Source organism: Bufo gargarizans, chromosome 4, assembly GCF_014858855.1.
Source record: "Bufo gargarizans isolate SCDJY-AF-19 chromosome 4, ASM1485885v1, whole genome shotgun sequence".
Classification (NCBI taxonomy): domain Eukaryota; kingdom Metazoa; phylum Chordata; class Amphibia; order Anura; family Bufonidae; genus Bufo; species Bufo gargarizans.
This window is the reverse complement of record NC_058083.1, coordinates 314,836,408-314,852,999: the sequence shown is the minus strand read 5'-3', so window position 1 is coordinate 314,852,999 and position 16,592 is coordinate 314,836,408. Positions and strand designations below refer to the sequence as shown.

The 16,592-nt window shown below is 40.3% G+C and overlaps 1 protein-coding gene across 6 annotated transcripts in view; it reads left to right on the top strand.

Moving 5' to 3' along the window:
• The window catches only part of EPB41L2 (erythrocyte membrane protein band 4.1 like 2), a 175,886-nt gene that overhangs the window by 128,891 nt on the left and 30,403 nt on the right, over window positions 1-16,592 (top strand). For 4 of the 6 annotated variants that reach the window (XM_044292255.1, XM_044292256.1, XM_044292258.1 and 1 more), the window contains 4 exons: window positions 568-714; window positions 6,582-6,635; window positions 6,815-7,348; window positions 9,991-10,113. In XM_044292255.1, the coding sequence (XP_044148190.1) occupies window positions 568-714; window positions 6,582-6,635; window positions 6,815-7,348; window positions 9,991-10,113 (858 nt within the window). The remainder of the gene's footprint in view (window positions 1-567; window positions 715-6,581; window positions 6,636-6,814; window positions 7,349-9,990; window positions 10,114-16,592) is intronic. The other 2 variants (XM_044292257.1, XM_044292260.1) reach the window with 2 other exon arrangements.

Genomic DNA, 16,592 nt, shown 5'->3' with positions numbered 1-16,592 from the left:
GTAACCCTAAAGCCAGAATGGAATCTAAAGTGAGCCAACTGGTGTAGTTTATAGATCATTTTTAAGATTGTTTAGGGACACATATTAGTTTTAATTTGAAATCTGGCTATGTGACCAGTTTCAGCTTTATTATTTGGATGCACAATTACAATTTTGTGGCCCTGTAGTCCAATTTGGTCAAACTTAAAACTGAGCAGTTCTACATCTAATGCATATCCACTCTGTTGAGCAGTGTAAGCCATCCTTGTAAGGTTTTGGGCCATATGTAGCACGGGTAACACACAAAATCTGAACTCAAATTTCTTAACTCATTGCGTTATCTTGAAACAAAAGCCATTGAAAAGCAATTGAAGGTGTTTGCTTAGTTTAGATAACACGTCTCATAAAGCATGTGTGTTAACCCTACTACATCCGTATTCATATTGTTCATTTTAGCACGTTCAAACAGGTCAAACATTTTGTCTTTAAAGCTGTTTTTAAAAATGACTAGTTTTATTTATTTTTCATCACATTTGAGTTCTTGTCGAGCTTTGTCTTGTCTTTTTGTTTTACATAACCCATTAATAGGATCTGGATAAATCACAAGATGACATTTTGAAACATCAGGCTAGCATTAGTGAGCTCAAGCGCAGTTTCATGGAGTCTACACCTGAGCCACGTCCCAACGAATGGGAAAAACGCTGTATCACTCCGTTACCTCTGCAGACACAAGGGGTATGTGACAGATTTAGCTTGTGAATTTATCGTGATGTGTAGTGGTTTTCTTTAAGTAAAAAAAATATACAAATGTGGCATTGCTGTAATCATGCTGACTCAGAGATTTCAGGTAAGGGTACTTTCACACTTGCGTTTTTCTTTTCTGGCATTGAGTTCCGTCCTAGGGGCTCTATACCGGAAAAGAACTGATCAGTTTTATCCCCATGCATTCTGAATGGAGAGTAATCTGTTAAGGATGCATCAGGATGTCTTCAGTTCAGTCTTTTTGACCGTTCAGGCAAAAGAGAAAACCGTAGCATGCTCTCCGGCCAAAAAAACTGAACACTTGCCTGAATGCCGGATTCAGCATTTTTTCCCATAGGAATGTATTAGTGCCGGATCCGGCATTCAAAATACGTCCTTCCGATCTGTGCATGTGCAGACCTTTAAAAATGTGAAAGAAAATCGTAACGGAACCGTTTGTCTGTATGACAAACGGACAAACTGATCCGTTCTTGCAATGCATTTGCGAGACTGAAAAGGATCCTGATCAGTCTTAAAATGCATTCAGTTGGCATACGATTTGCTGGATCATTCTGTCTCAAGTGTGAAAGTAGCCTTACAGGTCAGTTTTACCGAACTGGGAAATTTGTAAAAACAAAACCCATACAACTGGGGTGGAATTGCATTTTTTCCCAATTCCACCCCATTTAGAATTTTAAATTTTTTTTTCCAGCTTCCCACTACATCATATTTAATATTAAATGGGGCCATTTGAAAGTACAACGTGTCCCACAAAAATAAGCTCCCATATATCTCTGAGATTGGAAAATCAAAAAGTTCTGAAGCCAGGAAGTCTGAACAGTAACTAACATAGTGTAAGAATCATAAAGGGGTTCTCCAAGACACAAACGGTGATAAGTTTATCCGTCGTATAGGTTATTAATGTCACTTTTAATAGGTTTGTTGTAAAGGCATGGATTGTGCGGTCTTAACCTTCGTCTAACTGAATGTCTTATTAATCTTTCATTTGTTTCCTAGTCATTTAAAAGATATTTTTAATGCTATGATTAAAAGGGTTTTCCAGGATCAGAAAATTGGGACAGCTACCAACTAGACAGGCGGTAGACGAACAAAAGTAGAGAATGAAAAGGCGATCCAGAGGATGGGCCATCGATATTGTGTTTCAAAGGACTGTCTTTCTTTAAGATATCCCAGTGTTGACTTATAGTAAGGTGCCATTCACACAGCAGTGTTTGCAGACAGACTTTGGTGTGGATCCTGGGGCCAAATAGCCTTCGGGCAGCAGTGTGGAATCTGCTATGCCTCTGAAGGCAACAGCGCCAAGAAAGGAATGTCTATGCTACCGGCCAGTGACTTTTCAGTATCGGAATCTGCACCAAATTATGTCTGCAAAAGACGTAGAGTGTATGGCCCTAAAGGGGTTGTCTCACTTCAGCAAATGTATCGTGTAGAGGAAGTTAATACAAGGCACTTACTAATGTATTGTGGTTTTCCATATCGCCTCCTTTGCTGGCTGGATTCATTTTTCCATTACATTATGCACTGCTCATTTCCATGGTTATGTCCACCCTGCCACCCATCAATGGTGGTCGTTCTTGCGCACAGTAGGAAAAAGCACTAGACTTTGTGTGTTCCCATTGTCCCGGCCACCAGAGAGACTGATACTTTTTCCCACAGTGTGCAAGCACGACCATCACTGATGGATTGAAGGGTAGTCGTAACCATGGAAACGAACAGCGTATAATGCAATGGAAAAATGAATCAAGTGAACAAAGGAAGCAATATGGACAATCACAATACATTAGTAAGTGGCTCGTATAATCTTTCTGTACATGATAAATGCTACTTGCCGAAATGAGACAACCCCTTTTAATACAAGACACTTACTAATGTATTGTGGTTGTCCATGTGGTCTCCTTTGATGGCTTAATTAGTTTTTCCATCTCATTATACACTGCTTGTTTCCAGGGGTTGTGACCATCCTGCAGTCCATCAGAGGTGGCCGTGCTTGTAGACTATATAGGAAAAAGGGCCGGCTTCTCTGGTGACCAGGATCATGGGAACAAACATAGGCTAGTGCTTTTTCATATAGTGTGCAAACATGACCACCTCTGATGGATTAAAGGGTGGTTGTATCCCTTGGAAATGAGCAGTGAATAATGTGATGAAAAATGAATCCAGACAGCAAAGGAAACAATATGGACAATCACAATACATTAGTAAGTGCCTTGTATTACCTTTCTCCACATAATAAATACTATTTGCTGAAGTGAGACGACCTCAGCCAGCCAATAATCAGACTGATTGTTTTTCCGTGTAGAGTCAATCTTAAGTAAATCTGTTTTTCTTTATTTTAAGATGATTGTAAGCCAAACATTTTACCAAATGAAATGTTCCAGAAAAGTGGAGTAATATGAATTTGGTGTCTGACACAGGTGGTGTGAAGCATATTTTATCTTGTCTGCAGCATGTATGACAGATGTGAAAAAGAAGCAGTCAAGGGATTGGGCTGAACAAGCAGCCAATGGTTGTGCCAAATGTGTTGTTGACTTGCATCATTTGTTTCATGGAGATGCTACATACATGTACAACATAGCCCTTAGTGTTTCTTTTATGTTGTGAGTGGGGTGAAATGACTTGTGTAGTGTCTTAGTAAATGTGGTGCTGCTGGAGCTTCAGTGTTTGGACACGGCTCATGTTGCTGCTACAAAGAGCATGAATGGGTCACTTATACAATTGAATGCTAGAAAAAATGACAGTTTTGATTTCTGTTCTTATGCATGCTTTTATTTTTCTGCAATTTTCTTCAGGGACAGTTGAGCTTGTATACCCTTGACGAGAAGCCGTCTGCTCTCCTGACAGGTCTATTATAGTGAATACTTGCATTCTCCACAATATCACAGTTTGTACCATTCAATTCACTGAAATTCCCCCTAGAAATGAATTAATTTAGTGGGTATTGTCAACTGGGAGCATCCAGTTATTTTGACAAGGGGAATGGTTACGAGCAATAATGGAGGAACGCTTCAAAACAGATTTCTCCGAAATGTCCTTCCGTAATAATTATTTTATGGGGAATGCAAGTATTTAGGAAAACAGTCATGTAATGAATGGTGACAGATCCTCTGTAATAATATGAAAGGGGTTGTGGCACGTTTTGAAGTTATTCCCATCCTGTGGATAACAAGCTGATCAATGGAGGTCTGACCTGATCTAGTGGGCGAGCATGCACCCTGCCGCTCCATTCATTCTCTGTGAGACTGCCGGAGACTACACCGCAGCACAAACACAATGCTGGAAGAATATGGGGCTATTTCCCATGTTCTCATAGAAAATGAATGAAGCGGCAGGGCTCATGCTCAATCTGCTGCTCCATCAGATCGGGGGAGCAGGATCTCCATTCTCGGGAACATTGGGGGTCCCAGAAATCGTGCCCACACCAATGAATGAGTTACATAGTTAATTCGGTTGAAAAAAGACCTGCTTGTAGGGGATAACTGCAAAACTTGGCACAACCCCTTTAATCTTTGACACCTTAGTAGCTGCCAGTGTTCTTTGGCTTCACAGTATTTCGGGATCTTCGTGGTGCCTTCACAGTAACGTCACTTTCTGATTGGTTTCTAATATTTTCTTTTAACTCTTTGCTCTCCACTTTCTAACTTGTCTAGAGCCTAGAAGAGGAGATCACATCCATTCTCTTTAGTAGAGAGAACTTTCCTACCCTGTCTTCTAATCACTGGACAGCCGAGGGCAATGTGTTGAATGACAGTGGCACGCTTTGCGTTTCTCCCTCTCCACCGCTGTCTGAGGTGCTCTCTCTTTTCTTCATACTCTGTGCTGTTTACACTGTCTCTCCAGTCCCTGCCATGCTTTTGGATAGCTGTCCCAAGTGCCAATGTCTGTCTGATAATGTCACCATTTAACAGAGAAGATATCAGTCTTGGGTTTTTAGTATGTCAAAAAAGTGAAGTTCCATGAAATCCCACGTTGTGATTAAAAGCAAGACATTTCCATCTTTCTGTTTGTCTTGTGGAGTTAAGCCTGGTAGGGAACAAATCTGAAGTGAGATGAGTTTTTGGCTAATTTTGTAGTCCTTATAGACTAATCTATGTCACAGTACTGATTAAGACCATAACGTTTTAGCGTATGTAGTGGTGAATGGTAGCACCAATAATTCAGTGAATTCCCCAGAGGCTGTATGAATTGTACAAGTTATGCATGTATGTGCTTTCCTAATAAAATTCTTTTTTTGAGACTTTCAGCAGAATAAGGCCCCTTTCACACGGGCGAGTATTCCGCGCGGATGCGATGCATGAGTTGAACGCATTGCACCCGCACTGAATACCGACCCATTCATTTCTATGGGGCTGTTCACATGAGCGGTGATTTTCACGCATCACTTGTGCGTTGCGTGAAAATTGATTTTTCACGTGCGGTTGCTAGTAGACGATCGGGATGGAGACCCGATCATTATTATTTTCCCTTATAACATGGTTATAAGGGAAAATAATAGCATTCTGAATACAGAATGCATAGTAAAAGAGCGCTGGAGGGAAAAAAAAAATAATAATAATTTACCTCTCCTTAGTCCACTTGTTCACGTAGCCGGCCTCTCCTTCTGTCTTCATCTTAGCTTTGTGTAGCAACAAGGACCTTTGGTGACGTCAGTCATCACATGATCCATCATATGATCTTTTACCATAGTGATGGATCATGTGATGACTGTGATGTCACCAAAGGTCCTTGTTGCTACACAAAGCTAAGATGAAGACAGAAGGAGATGCCGGCTACGCGAACAAGTGGACTAAGGTGAGTTAAATTATTATAATTTTTTTTTTTCCCCTCCAGCGCTATTTTACTATGCATTCTGTATTCAGAATGCTATTATTTGTGACACTCACGCTTTATTGTATTGTATGTGCATCTATGCAAAAAAAAAAAAAAAAAGTTGAAGTTTAAAAATATTACACATCAAAGTAAGTAAGGATGCAGAAAACTAACAGTAAACTTTCGAAAGCCCATTTGGGTCATTTATCAAACTGGTGTAAAGTGGAACTGGCTTAGTTGCCCATAGCAACCAATCAGATTCCACCTTTCATTTTTCATAGCTCCTTTGGAAACTGAAAGGTGGAATCTGGTTGCAATGGGCACCTAAACCAGTTCTACTTTACACCAGTTTGATAAATCTTCCCCAATATGCTTTAAATAAATATAATTTAAAATTGGTAGGCAATAAAGATGTATATATGGATCCTATGGAATATCTGCATTTCCTGTAAAAAATAATAATATATATATATATATATATATATATATATATATATATATATATATATATATATATATATATATATATTTATATTATAGTTTTGAATCAGTTGTCTGTGTATACTAAACTTTACACCTATCATATAGTATTTTATGTCTAGTATAGAGTAGAAGAAAAACATACTTTTATATAAATCTGGATGTAGACATGGGGATCAGAATGAAAACCTCAATTTGTTATATTGCTGCCATCATTCATGGAACTGGAAAATATTAAGCAAAAATAGTTTATTTTGTAATAAAAACGACTTCATTTATTAAACACTTTAATTTTAGAAAGCCTTATGATTTGGTGAGGGCAGGCTTCCTGTCTCTATTTTCGTAAATCGCCCATGTTATCAACAGGTTGACCTCTGAGATGTTCACCCAGCTTTGTGTTTGTGTATTTGTGTCCTTTATATGTTCAATATCTGTTTGTTTGTTTTTCCGAAATGTTATACAAAGGGGGATTTTTTTTTTCTTCAAAGTATTAATGTTTTGTGTTATTGTGAATATGTATTGATGTGTCCTTTATGTGTACTTGTGTCCTACAGAAACTTATGCCCAGAACAAGAGGGATCCGCACAGGACTGAGTGATGCTCTTGAGGTGCTCAGATTGTACTATAAGTACCAATATGTTCATCTTAATCACCATCACATTTTTCCACTTTTTAGTTGACCATCACTTTTGTTGTCCTCCATGAAATGCCGAAATCTTTATTTTTTTTATTTTTTTTAATTTTATTTATTCATATACTTTTATTTTCCTCATCCATTTTCATATAGAACTCAGATGAGATAAAGAACGTAGTGGAGGAGAAAATGCAGGCAGATTCTGACTATGCAAATACAACTGTCAAGGAAGACCTCAATGCTGGAATAAATGGAGATATTGAACACCATAATGATGTCAATGAAAAGGTGGCAGAAGTAAAAGATCTGGATAAAATTGACACCCACTCAGTATCTTCGTATGATAGCAGTAGTGAAAGTGAGAATGAAGAGGTAGAATACAAAGCTGAAAGTAGAGCTTCTGAACATGTCATACCAGAAGAGTCTGAAGAAGGTGTAGAAGACGTGAAGGAACTTGAACCAGTTGAGGAGTCTCAGATAAGTGAAGACCATACTGTAACTTTAACAGTTACAGAAATAAAAGAAAAGACTGAAATTATATCCCAAGAAATTACAGTTGGTACTTTTGAAAGAGAAGAGACAGTTGAAGAAGAACATGAAGTTCTCAAAGAGCAGCAAAACAAAATTAATGGCGATGTTTCTCACATCGACGTTGATGCTTCTGCCCAAATTATTTATTGTTCAGAGGTAAATGGGAGGAACAGATTGGGTGTCTTCGTATATACCTATCCATTCTGTTACAGTGGCTGTTACCACTACCTCTTTATAAAATCTTTCTTTCTTAAAGAAGATTTGGCGTTTGCTATCAAAAAGGCAAACTAGTGAATATGGCTTCTGTCTGCTATGCAGTTGTGGCAATTCTTTACACTGCCATATAGTCTTTATACCATTTTTCTTTTTCTGTTTCATTTCACCATAATTCTCCATCTTAAATGTTTATTATACATTTGGATCTTGTCTTGTCCAAATGTGCGTTATACATACATATATTCTTCTTTGTTGTTCAGTATATGTACCTAATAACTACTAATTGTATGGTTTCTTTAGATTCCCTTACTTCTGTTTGTCTTCCATTTTCTACTCTTGTCAGTGCAGTAACTTTGAAGGGGATTTCCAGGCTTCTGATATTAATGACAATATCCTCTGGATAAGTTGTCATGATCAGATTTTGGGGGCCCAGCACCCCATGATCATCTGTTTTGTAATTATTTGTTCTCATTCAAGTGAGAGAGCTGAGCTGCAGTAACGCACCATGACCACTGCACTTTGAATGGGACTATGCTTACAGGTCAGTTGAGAGTGCTGCTTCCAGAGGCTGCAGGCAACACCTGATTGGTGGGGATGGTGGACACCTATTGGATATTGGTGACCTATCCTGAGGATAGGTCATCAGTATCAGGGGTCTGAGAAATCCCTTTCACTCGGTGCTAATATCACTAAATTCTTCAGTTTACCGAATACAACTCAATGTTTACAAGTGACTTGTAATGAGTCTGCCTTTTAATATATCACAAATTTCTTAATCTTAGAAGTATGTTTTATATGTCCTCCTGGCGGAACGTAAGATTAAGCATTGAAATTACTTGTATGATCAATAGCGGCGTTGCTAGGGTCTCAAAAGATCTGGGGCCCAAGCCCCAATACATATGTAAGAAATTCTATAACCAGCCCCCCCATCCTAGACATATTTTACTTGCTGGATAGACATTATATTCAGCGCAATCAAATACATAAAAGGCACCACATACCTATTACATCCTGTCACTTCTCTGATGTAGATGTTCTCTTCTCCGTTCACCATGATGATTTCTGTCAGCTACATGTCATCCCTGCAGAGTTTGCCACACAAACACCTTAGGTTCCTCACTTTTCCGTTAGTCTCATCTTACTGGTACTCCAACAGTGTTATCCTGCTTATACCCTCAATAATGTGCCCACTGTGCTTCCCTAATGCCCCCAGATACTATACTGCAGAGATAATAATGCCATAGAGGTAGTCTACCCATAATAATTTAAAAGCCCCACCAATCATAATACTCTCCCAGAGTGCCCTCATTACTATTAATGCTCTTACAGTGCACTCAATAATTATAATGCTCTCCAAGAGTGCTCCTCATAGTGTGCCCAATAATAATACTCACCATAGTTCACTCAGTAGTAATAAGGCCCCCGTAGTAGTGTGCCCAGTATTAATAAGGCTGCTATAGAGCCCCCAGTAGTATTAAGACCCCCCCCCCCCCCTCTATATAGTCTCGGTAGTTATGCCCCTTACAGTTTCCCATTAGTTATAATGCCCTCCTGTATTGCTTAGTAGTTATAATACCGCCCATAGTACCCCCTGTAGTTAAAGTGACCCCCTATTCTGCCCAGTAGTTACAATTTCCTCTATAGTGTCCCCAGTAGTTAAAATGCCCTCAGTATTTCTTCTTGTAGTTAAAATACCCTCTATAGTACCCCCATTAGTTAAAATGCCCCACCTTATGGGAGCAGTGCTTCAGTGATGAGCGCTGTCCACTACAATGTTGGCACTGCTGTGTAGCTCAGGTGCTGACTTCTGGCGACGGAACTAGGCAGAACAGCTGATCGGCAGGGTTGTGATGCTTGACCCCAGCCGATCACTGGTTATCGCCTATACTTATGCTAGGGCATCACTTAAAAAAGGCTGGACAACCTCTTTTAGGGGCAGGGCACTTAGGACAGGGATCCAGCAAATAAAACTTAACCTACCAACTAATCCCTGCCGCCGAGGGCAAACATTGCCCTTGAGAGATGGTTGCCTGACACACACCGACTTTGAGCTGGAAGCCATTTGAGACACTTCCACTGTGTCTCTGAGCTCTTGGGGAGTCTTGGACAGCAGCCTTCAGCAGAGTGCCCTGTGCCACCACTCTGCTAATGCTGCAGTTCTGGATGATCCCATTTCCCGCAGATGCTGCACAACTAAGTAGTCACTCGGCTATTACTGTCTGCCTGTTCCCACCGGAGAGGAGGAGCCAGCCAGTCAGGTTAGAGAATACATGAAGCACTCATCACACTGCCGCGCTCAGCTCTATGTCAGGTATGGCAGCATCATGATGATCAACATTAGAAATTGTTTTGGCAAGAACACACACCACTATCTCATCCTGTCCTCTAGGTGAAGGACATACACACTCATCAATTTTAATGTCCCAGATAACCCTTTAAGTGATTTAATAATGTACTTATTAGGATTGCTTTGGATCACAGATGACCTCATTAGCTTTGACCCTTGAAACCTTGGCAAAAACTAGCTATAGGTATACATATTTCTTTTTGTGTGTAAGATTTATATGCTTGTTTTTCTCTAGCCTCCTGTGGTGAAAACAGAGATGGTCACCATTTCTAATGCCACACAAAGGACTGAAATTTCAACAAAAGAAGTCCCAATAGTTCAAACAGAGACAAAAACCATTACCTTCGAATCTGCTCAGGTAGAGTTTCTTTGGTGGCTGGCTGTGGCTATGAGATGTAAGCTGTGTGTACCGTATAGATATGAGTACTGTATTCTTCAACTAAATTATATAATAACTGCCGCACTTCATTATAATTAATATCTTTACTTGTGGAAAGCCTTTTTTTTTTTTTTTTTTTTTTTTTTTCTCACCTCTTTTGGGGGGAAAAAAAACATGCTCTTGGTCTTATGTCTTGCTCTTTATGTAGCAGCAATGTATTCCACAGCGTGGAATATAAAAATTCTGAGAATACACATACAGAAAACAAAGATAGTAGGAAACGAATTCGGACACTAAGGCCGAATGCACACAGCAGGAATCCAGCCCATGTTACCACGGACCGCTCACGGCCGTGTGCATTCGGCCTAAGAGTGAGGGCCCTGCTCACAAGAGCTTACATTCTATGCGGAAATAGGAAAATTATTTGTACAGTGGTTGGCAACTTCATAAACCTCTTACTGTGGCCCAATAAACTGTATAGCTCTGCATACTTTTCCCCATAAGGCTCCCGACTGCTTGTGCGTGATGTGCAGAGCTGCAGTCCCGGGCTCCATAGAAAGCAGTACGCTGAACTCCTCCTGTGCAAAACAAGATGCAGCTGGTTTCATACAAAAAAGCAGGCCACATGGGTGAATAACCTGACTGCTGCCATCTTGGATGCCCGGACAGCAGTTCTGAGTGTCTACTTACACTATCCAGCCAATAGTAAGTGCATTACGGGGCGAGCAGTGGCCGATTAAATAATAGAAGAATGAATCGGAGCAACAGTAAGAGTGCTGGTTGTTTCCACAATAAGTAAAGGGCAGATTCTGGAAATGGTTGAAGTGCAGGTGCCATAAGCATGGAAGTGATTGACTAAAAGAAGTGAAGATAAGATAGAGAAGTAGGAGAGCACATTGAAATATCAATTTAGGTAGGTTAAGAAATGGAAAGACAGGAAGTTCCGTTTTTAAAAATATTCCGTTTCAGATTGAGAGAAGATTGTGTTTTGTAGCAGTGCTTAGGAGATGACACTGGAAGAGGTACAGTATATATTTGGAAATCATTAGAGTACAGATGGTATTGAAAGGCAATTCTCCTTGTAGTTTGTCCAGTGGGGCCATGTAAAGAGAAAAGAGAATGGTTACACAAAGTCTACACACCCCTGTTAAAATGTCAGGTTTCTCTAATGTAAAAAAATGAGACAAAGATAAATCATTTCAGAACTTTTTCCACTTTTAATGTGACCTATAAACTATACAACTGAAAAACAATTTTTTTATGTAGAGGGAAGAAAATAAAAAAAATAAAAAATATGGTTGCACTTTGTTGAAGCACCTTTTGATTTTATTACAGCACTCAGTCTTTTTGGGTATGAGTCTATCAGCATGGCACATTTTGACTTGGCAAGATTTTTCCACTCTTCTTTACAAAAACACTCCAAATCTGTCAGATTGTGAGGGGTTCTCCTGTGCACAGCCCTCTTCAGATCACCTCACAGATTTTCAATCTGATTCAGTTTTGGGCTCTGGTTGGGCCATTCCAAAGCTTTAATCCTCTTCTGGTGAAGCCATTCCTTTGTTGATTTAGATGTATGCTTTGGGTTGTTGTCATGCTGAAAGATGAAGTTCCTCTTTATGTTCTGCTTTCTAGCAGATGCCTGAAGGTTTTGTCAGTATTGACTGGTTTTTGGACCTGTTCATAATTTCCTCTAGCTTAACTAAGGCTCCGGTTCCAGCTGAAGAAAAACAGCCCCAAAGCATGATGCTGCCCCCACCATTCTTCACTGTGGGTATGGTGTTCTTTTGGTGATGTGCAGTGTTGTTTTTGCATCAAACATATCTTTTGTAATTATGGCCAAAAAGTTCAACCTTGGTTTAATCAGACCATAACACCTTTTCCCACATTCTTTTGGGAGACTTCAGATGTGTTTTTGCAAAATGTAGCCTGGCTTGGATGTTTTTCTTCATAACAAAAGACATGTACCACACAACCAGTACTTGCCAGATATTCCTGCAGCTCCTTTAATGTTGCTGTAGGTCTCTTGGTAGAATCCCAGACCAGTTTTCTTCTCGTCTTTTCATCAATTTTGGAGGGACGTCCAGTTCTTGGTAATGTCACTGTTGTGCCATATTTTCTACACTTGATGATGACTGTCTTCACTGTGTTCCATGGTATATCTAATGCCTTGGAAATTCTTTTGTACCCTTCTCCTGACTGATACCTTTTAACAATGAGATCCCTCTGATGCTTTAGAAGCTCTCTGTGGACCATGGCTTTTGCTGTGGGATGTGACTAAGACAATTTCAGGAAAGACCAACTAGAGCAGCTGAACTATATTTGTGGTTAATCAGAGGCACTTTAAATGATGGCAGGTGTATGCTGACTCCTATTTAAAAGGCTTCTGTCACCCCACTAAACAGTTTTTTTTTTTTTTTTGTTTACTTATAATCCCTATAGTGCGATTTCTGCATACATAAGCGAAATAATCATTTAGGTTCAGTAGAATTGGTTAAAAACGTTATTTTAAAATATGCAAATTACCTTGCTACCAGCAAGTAGGGCGGCTACTTGCTGGTAGCAGCCGCATCCTCCGATCCTAAAGACGCCCCCTCCGCATGTTGATTGACAGGGCCAGGGAACGGGATCGTTCTCTGCTGGACCTGTTTGAATTCAAAATCTCGCGCCTGCGCCATACATGTCTTCAATCGGCGCAGGCGCACTGAGAGGCGGCCAATCGCTCGGGCGCTCCATCCTCAATGCGCCTGCATCGGGTGTAGATGTCACGTCATCGGCGCAGGCGCCTGCGCCGACTGAATACCGTTACGGCGCAGGCGCAAGATCTTGATAGCAGACAGGGCCAGCAGAGGACGATCCCGTTCCCTGGCCCTGTCAATCAACATGCGGAGGGGGCGTCTTTAGGATCGGAGGATGCGGCTGCTACCAGCAAGTAGCCGCCCTACTTGCTGGTAGCAAGGTAATTTGCATATTTTAAAATTACGTTTTTAACAAATTCTACTGAACCAAAATGATTATTTAGCTTATGTATGCAGAAATCGCACTATAGGGATTATAAGTGAACAAAAAAAACGCTTTAACATGATTTTGAATGTGATTTCTTAATTCTGAACACAGCTACATCCCCAGTTACAAGAGGCTGTGCACACTTATGCAACCACATTATTTTAGTTTCTTTTCTTCCCTCCACCTAAAAGATTTCAGTTTGTTTTTTAATTGAGTGGAACAGTTTAGAGGGTCACATTAAAGGTGGAAAAAGTTCTGAAATGATTTATCTTTGTCTCATTTTGTTTTTTACAGCACAGAAACCTGACATTTTTAACGGGTGTGTAGACTTTTTATATCCACCGTATGAATAAAAATATGTGGGGATTCGCTTTGGTAGTTCGGATTAGCGGGTGCAGCACAGAGGCAAAGTACAAGTTCTTGGTTCAAAACATCAGTGTTTATTCACAAGTGAAAGCGAAACAAAAACGCAAGTTGCTTGTTGATCGTTCAGACATGAAACGTTAATATACAAAACAGTCACCTTTTCTCCTGGGTGTTACTTCACACTCTGTTGGAAGTTCTATCAAGGCCACAGGCAGACGTTAGGCGGCCTGTTCGCCCTCACAGGGGTCTGAGCCCTCCAGCCCGGCTCAAGCTGCGGATCCCAACACAGCTTTCAGATCACAGCACGCAGACCTCCTGAGCTCCACTGTCAGACGGAGGTAATCCTCCCCACGTGGCAGTGCTGGCTGTTTTTTATGCCTGGCAAAACCCGGCCTGGAACATGGGGAGTAGTCACCCACCCAGCACTTTGACTACTCCCAGTAAGAACCGTCCTGAATCGGCTATTACAGCCATATTGGGTATCAAGGTGTCAAACAGCAACTACTGCTGACACATAAAAACCGGCTCTTGGTCCACTGAGGCCAGGAACCTCGGTGACACATACCTATCATCCACAATGATTCCTTGTACCTTCTTACAATAAAAAAAAAAAAATAATATATATATATATATATATATATATATATATATATATATATACATATATATATACATACACACACACACACACACAGTACAGACCAAAAGTTTGGACACACCTTCTCAGTCAAAGAGTTTTCTTTATTTTCATGACCATGAAAATTGTAGATTCACACTGAAGGCATCAAAACTATGAATTAACACATGTGGAATTATATACATAACAAAAAAGTGTGAAACAACTGAAAATGTCATATTCTAGGTTCTTCAAAGTAGCCACCTTTTGCTTTGATTACTGCTTTGCACACTCCTTAGCATTCTCTTGATGAGCTTCAAGAGGTAGTCACCTGAAATGGTTTTCACTTCACAGGTGTGCTATGTCAGGTTTAATAAGTGGGATTTCTTGCCTTATAAATGGGGTTGGGACCATCAGTTGCATTGTGGAGAGGTCAGGTGGATACACAGCTGATAGTCCTACTGAATAGACTGTTAGAATTTGTATTATGGCAAGAAAAAAATCAGCTAAGTAAAGAAAAACGAGTGGCCATCATTACTTTAAGAAATGAAGGTCAGTCAGTCCGAAAAATTGGGAAAACTTTGAAAGTGTCCCCAAGTGCAGTCACAAAAACCATCAAGCACTACAAAGAAACTGGCTCACATGCGGACCGCCCCAGGAAAGGAACACCAAGAGTCACCTCTGCTGCGGCGGATAAGTTCATCCGAGTCACCAGCCTCAGAAATCGCAGGTTAACAGCAGCTCAGATTAGAGACCAGGTCAATGCCACACAGAGTTCTAGCAGCAGACACATCTCTAGAATAACTGTTAAGAGGAGACTGTGTGAATCAGGCCTTCATGGTAGAATATCTGCTAGGAAACCACTGCTAAGGACAGGCAACAAGCAGAAGAGACTTGTTTGTGCTAAAGAACAGAGGGAATGGACATTAGACCAGTAGAAATCTGTGCTTTGGTCTGATGAGTTCAAATTTGAGATCTTTGGTTCCAACCACCGTGTCTTTGTGCGACGCAGAAAAGGTGACCGTATGGACTCTACATGCCTGGTTCCCACCGTGAAGCATGGAGGAGGAGGTGTGATGGTGTGGGGGTGCTTTGCTGGTGACACTGTTGGGGATTTATTCAAAATTGAAGGCATACTGAACCAGCATGGCTACCACAGCATCTTGCAGCGGCATGCTATTCCATCCGGTTTGCGTTTAGTTGGACCATCGTTTATTTTTCAACAGGACAATGACCCCAAACACACCTCCAGGCTGTGTAAGGGCTATTTGACCATGAAGGAGAGTGATGGGGTGCTACGCCAGATGACCTGTCCTCCACAGTCACCGGACCTGAACCCAATTGAGATGGTTTGGGGTGAGCTGGACCGCAGACTGAAGGCCAAAGGGCCAACAAGTGCTAAGCATCTCTGGGAACTCCTTCAAGACTGTTGGAAGACCATTTCAGGTGACTACCTCTTGAAGCTCATCAAGAGAATGCCAAGTGTGCAAAACAGTAATCAAAGCAAAAGGTGGCTACTTTGAAGAACCTAGAATATGACATATTTTCAGTTGTTTCACACTTTTTTGTTATGTATATAATTCCACATGTGTTAATTCATAGTTTTGATGCCTTCAGTGTGAATCTACAATTTTCATAGTCATGAAAATAAAGAAAACTCTTTGAATGAGAAGGTGTGTCCAAACTTTTATAGCGTGATACAGCATAACAGCATGTAAGTATTGTCTAAGGAGCCTGTCATTGCATATATTTTTACAATTTGAATGTGTATTTTTTTATTTTATTTTTTGGAACTTGTATATTGATGACCTATCCTTCTAAAAAGTCATCCATATGAGATCGCTGTGGGTCTGACATTCACTTGAATAGTAGCTGAGCTGCAGTACGCTGGCACAACTACTACTCAGTGGACGGAGCCTTTTGCTTACATCTATGTCTACTGTTTTCTTACTGGCGGTGGTAGCTGCCAAGAACAGGACCCTCCCCAATCTAATACTACTGACCTATCCGGAGGGTGGGTTATAAATCTCTAAAGACTGGAAAACTCCAGCAAAGAACTGGAAAAATTCTTTGCTACAGTGTGCCAAAGTTGCAGCTCAGAGCAGACTCTGTCTATGCATTATTAATACTGCAGAAATAATAAATGACATTCAGTATATAGGACAGGACACATATTCAGAAGTAATAATTCCAATTGCCTTGCCTTGTGGAGTAAGTTTATGATTTAGAGATGAATTTTATCACATTAGTGTACCTGTACATCTGATTTACTCTTTACCTGTTTCCCTTGATAAATCTCCAGCAGTCAGCACTAGAGGGAGCTTACTAACAACAGATACTCTACACTTGAAACAAGTATTTTGGGGATTTTCCTATGTAGAAGCAGATAGGATAATTTTTGCACAGATTATTAAAGTGTTTTTAAACCTTTAGATACACACTTTAATAAAATTTGTAGGAAATGTAACAAAAA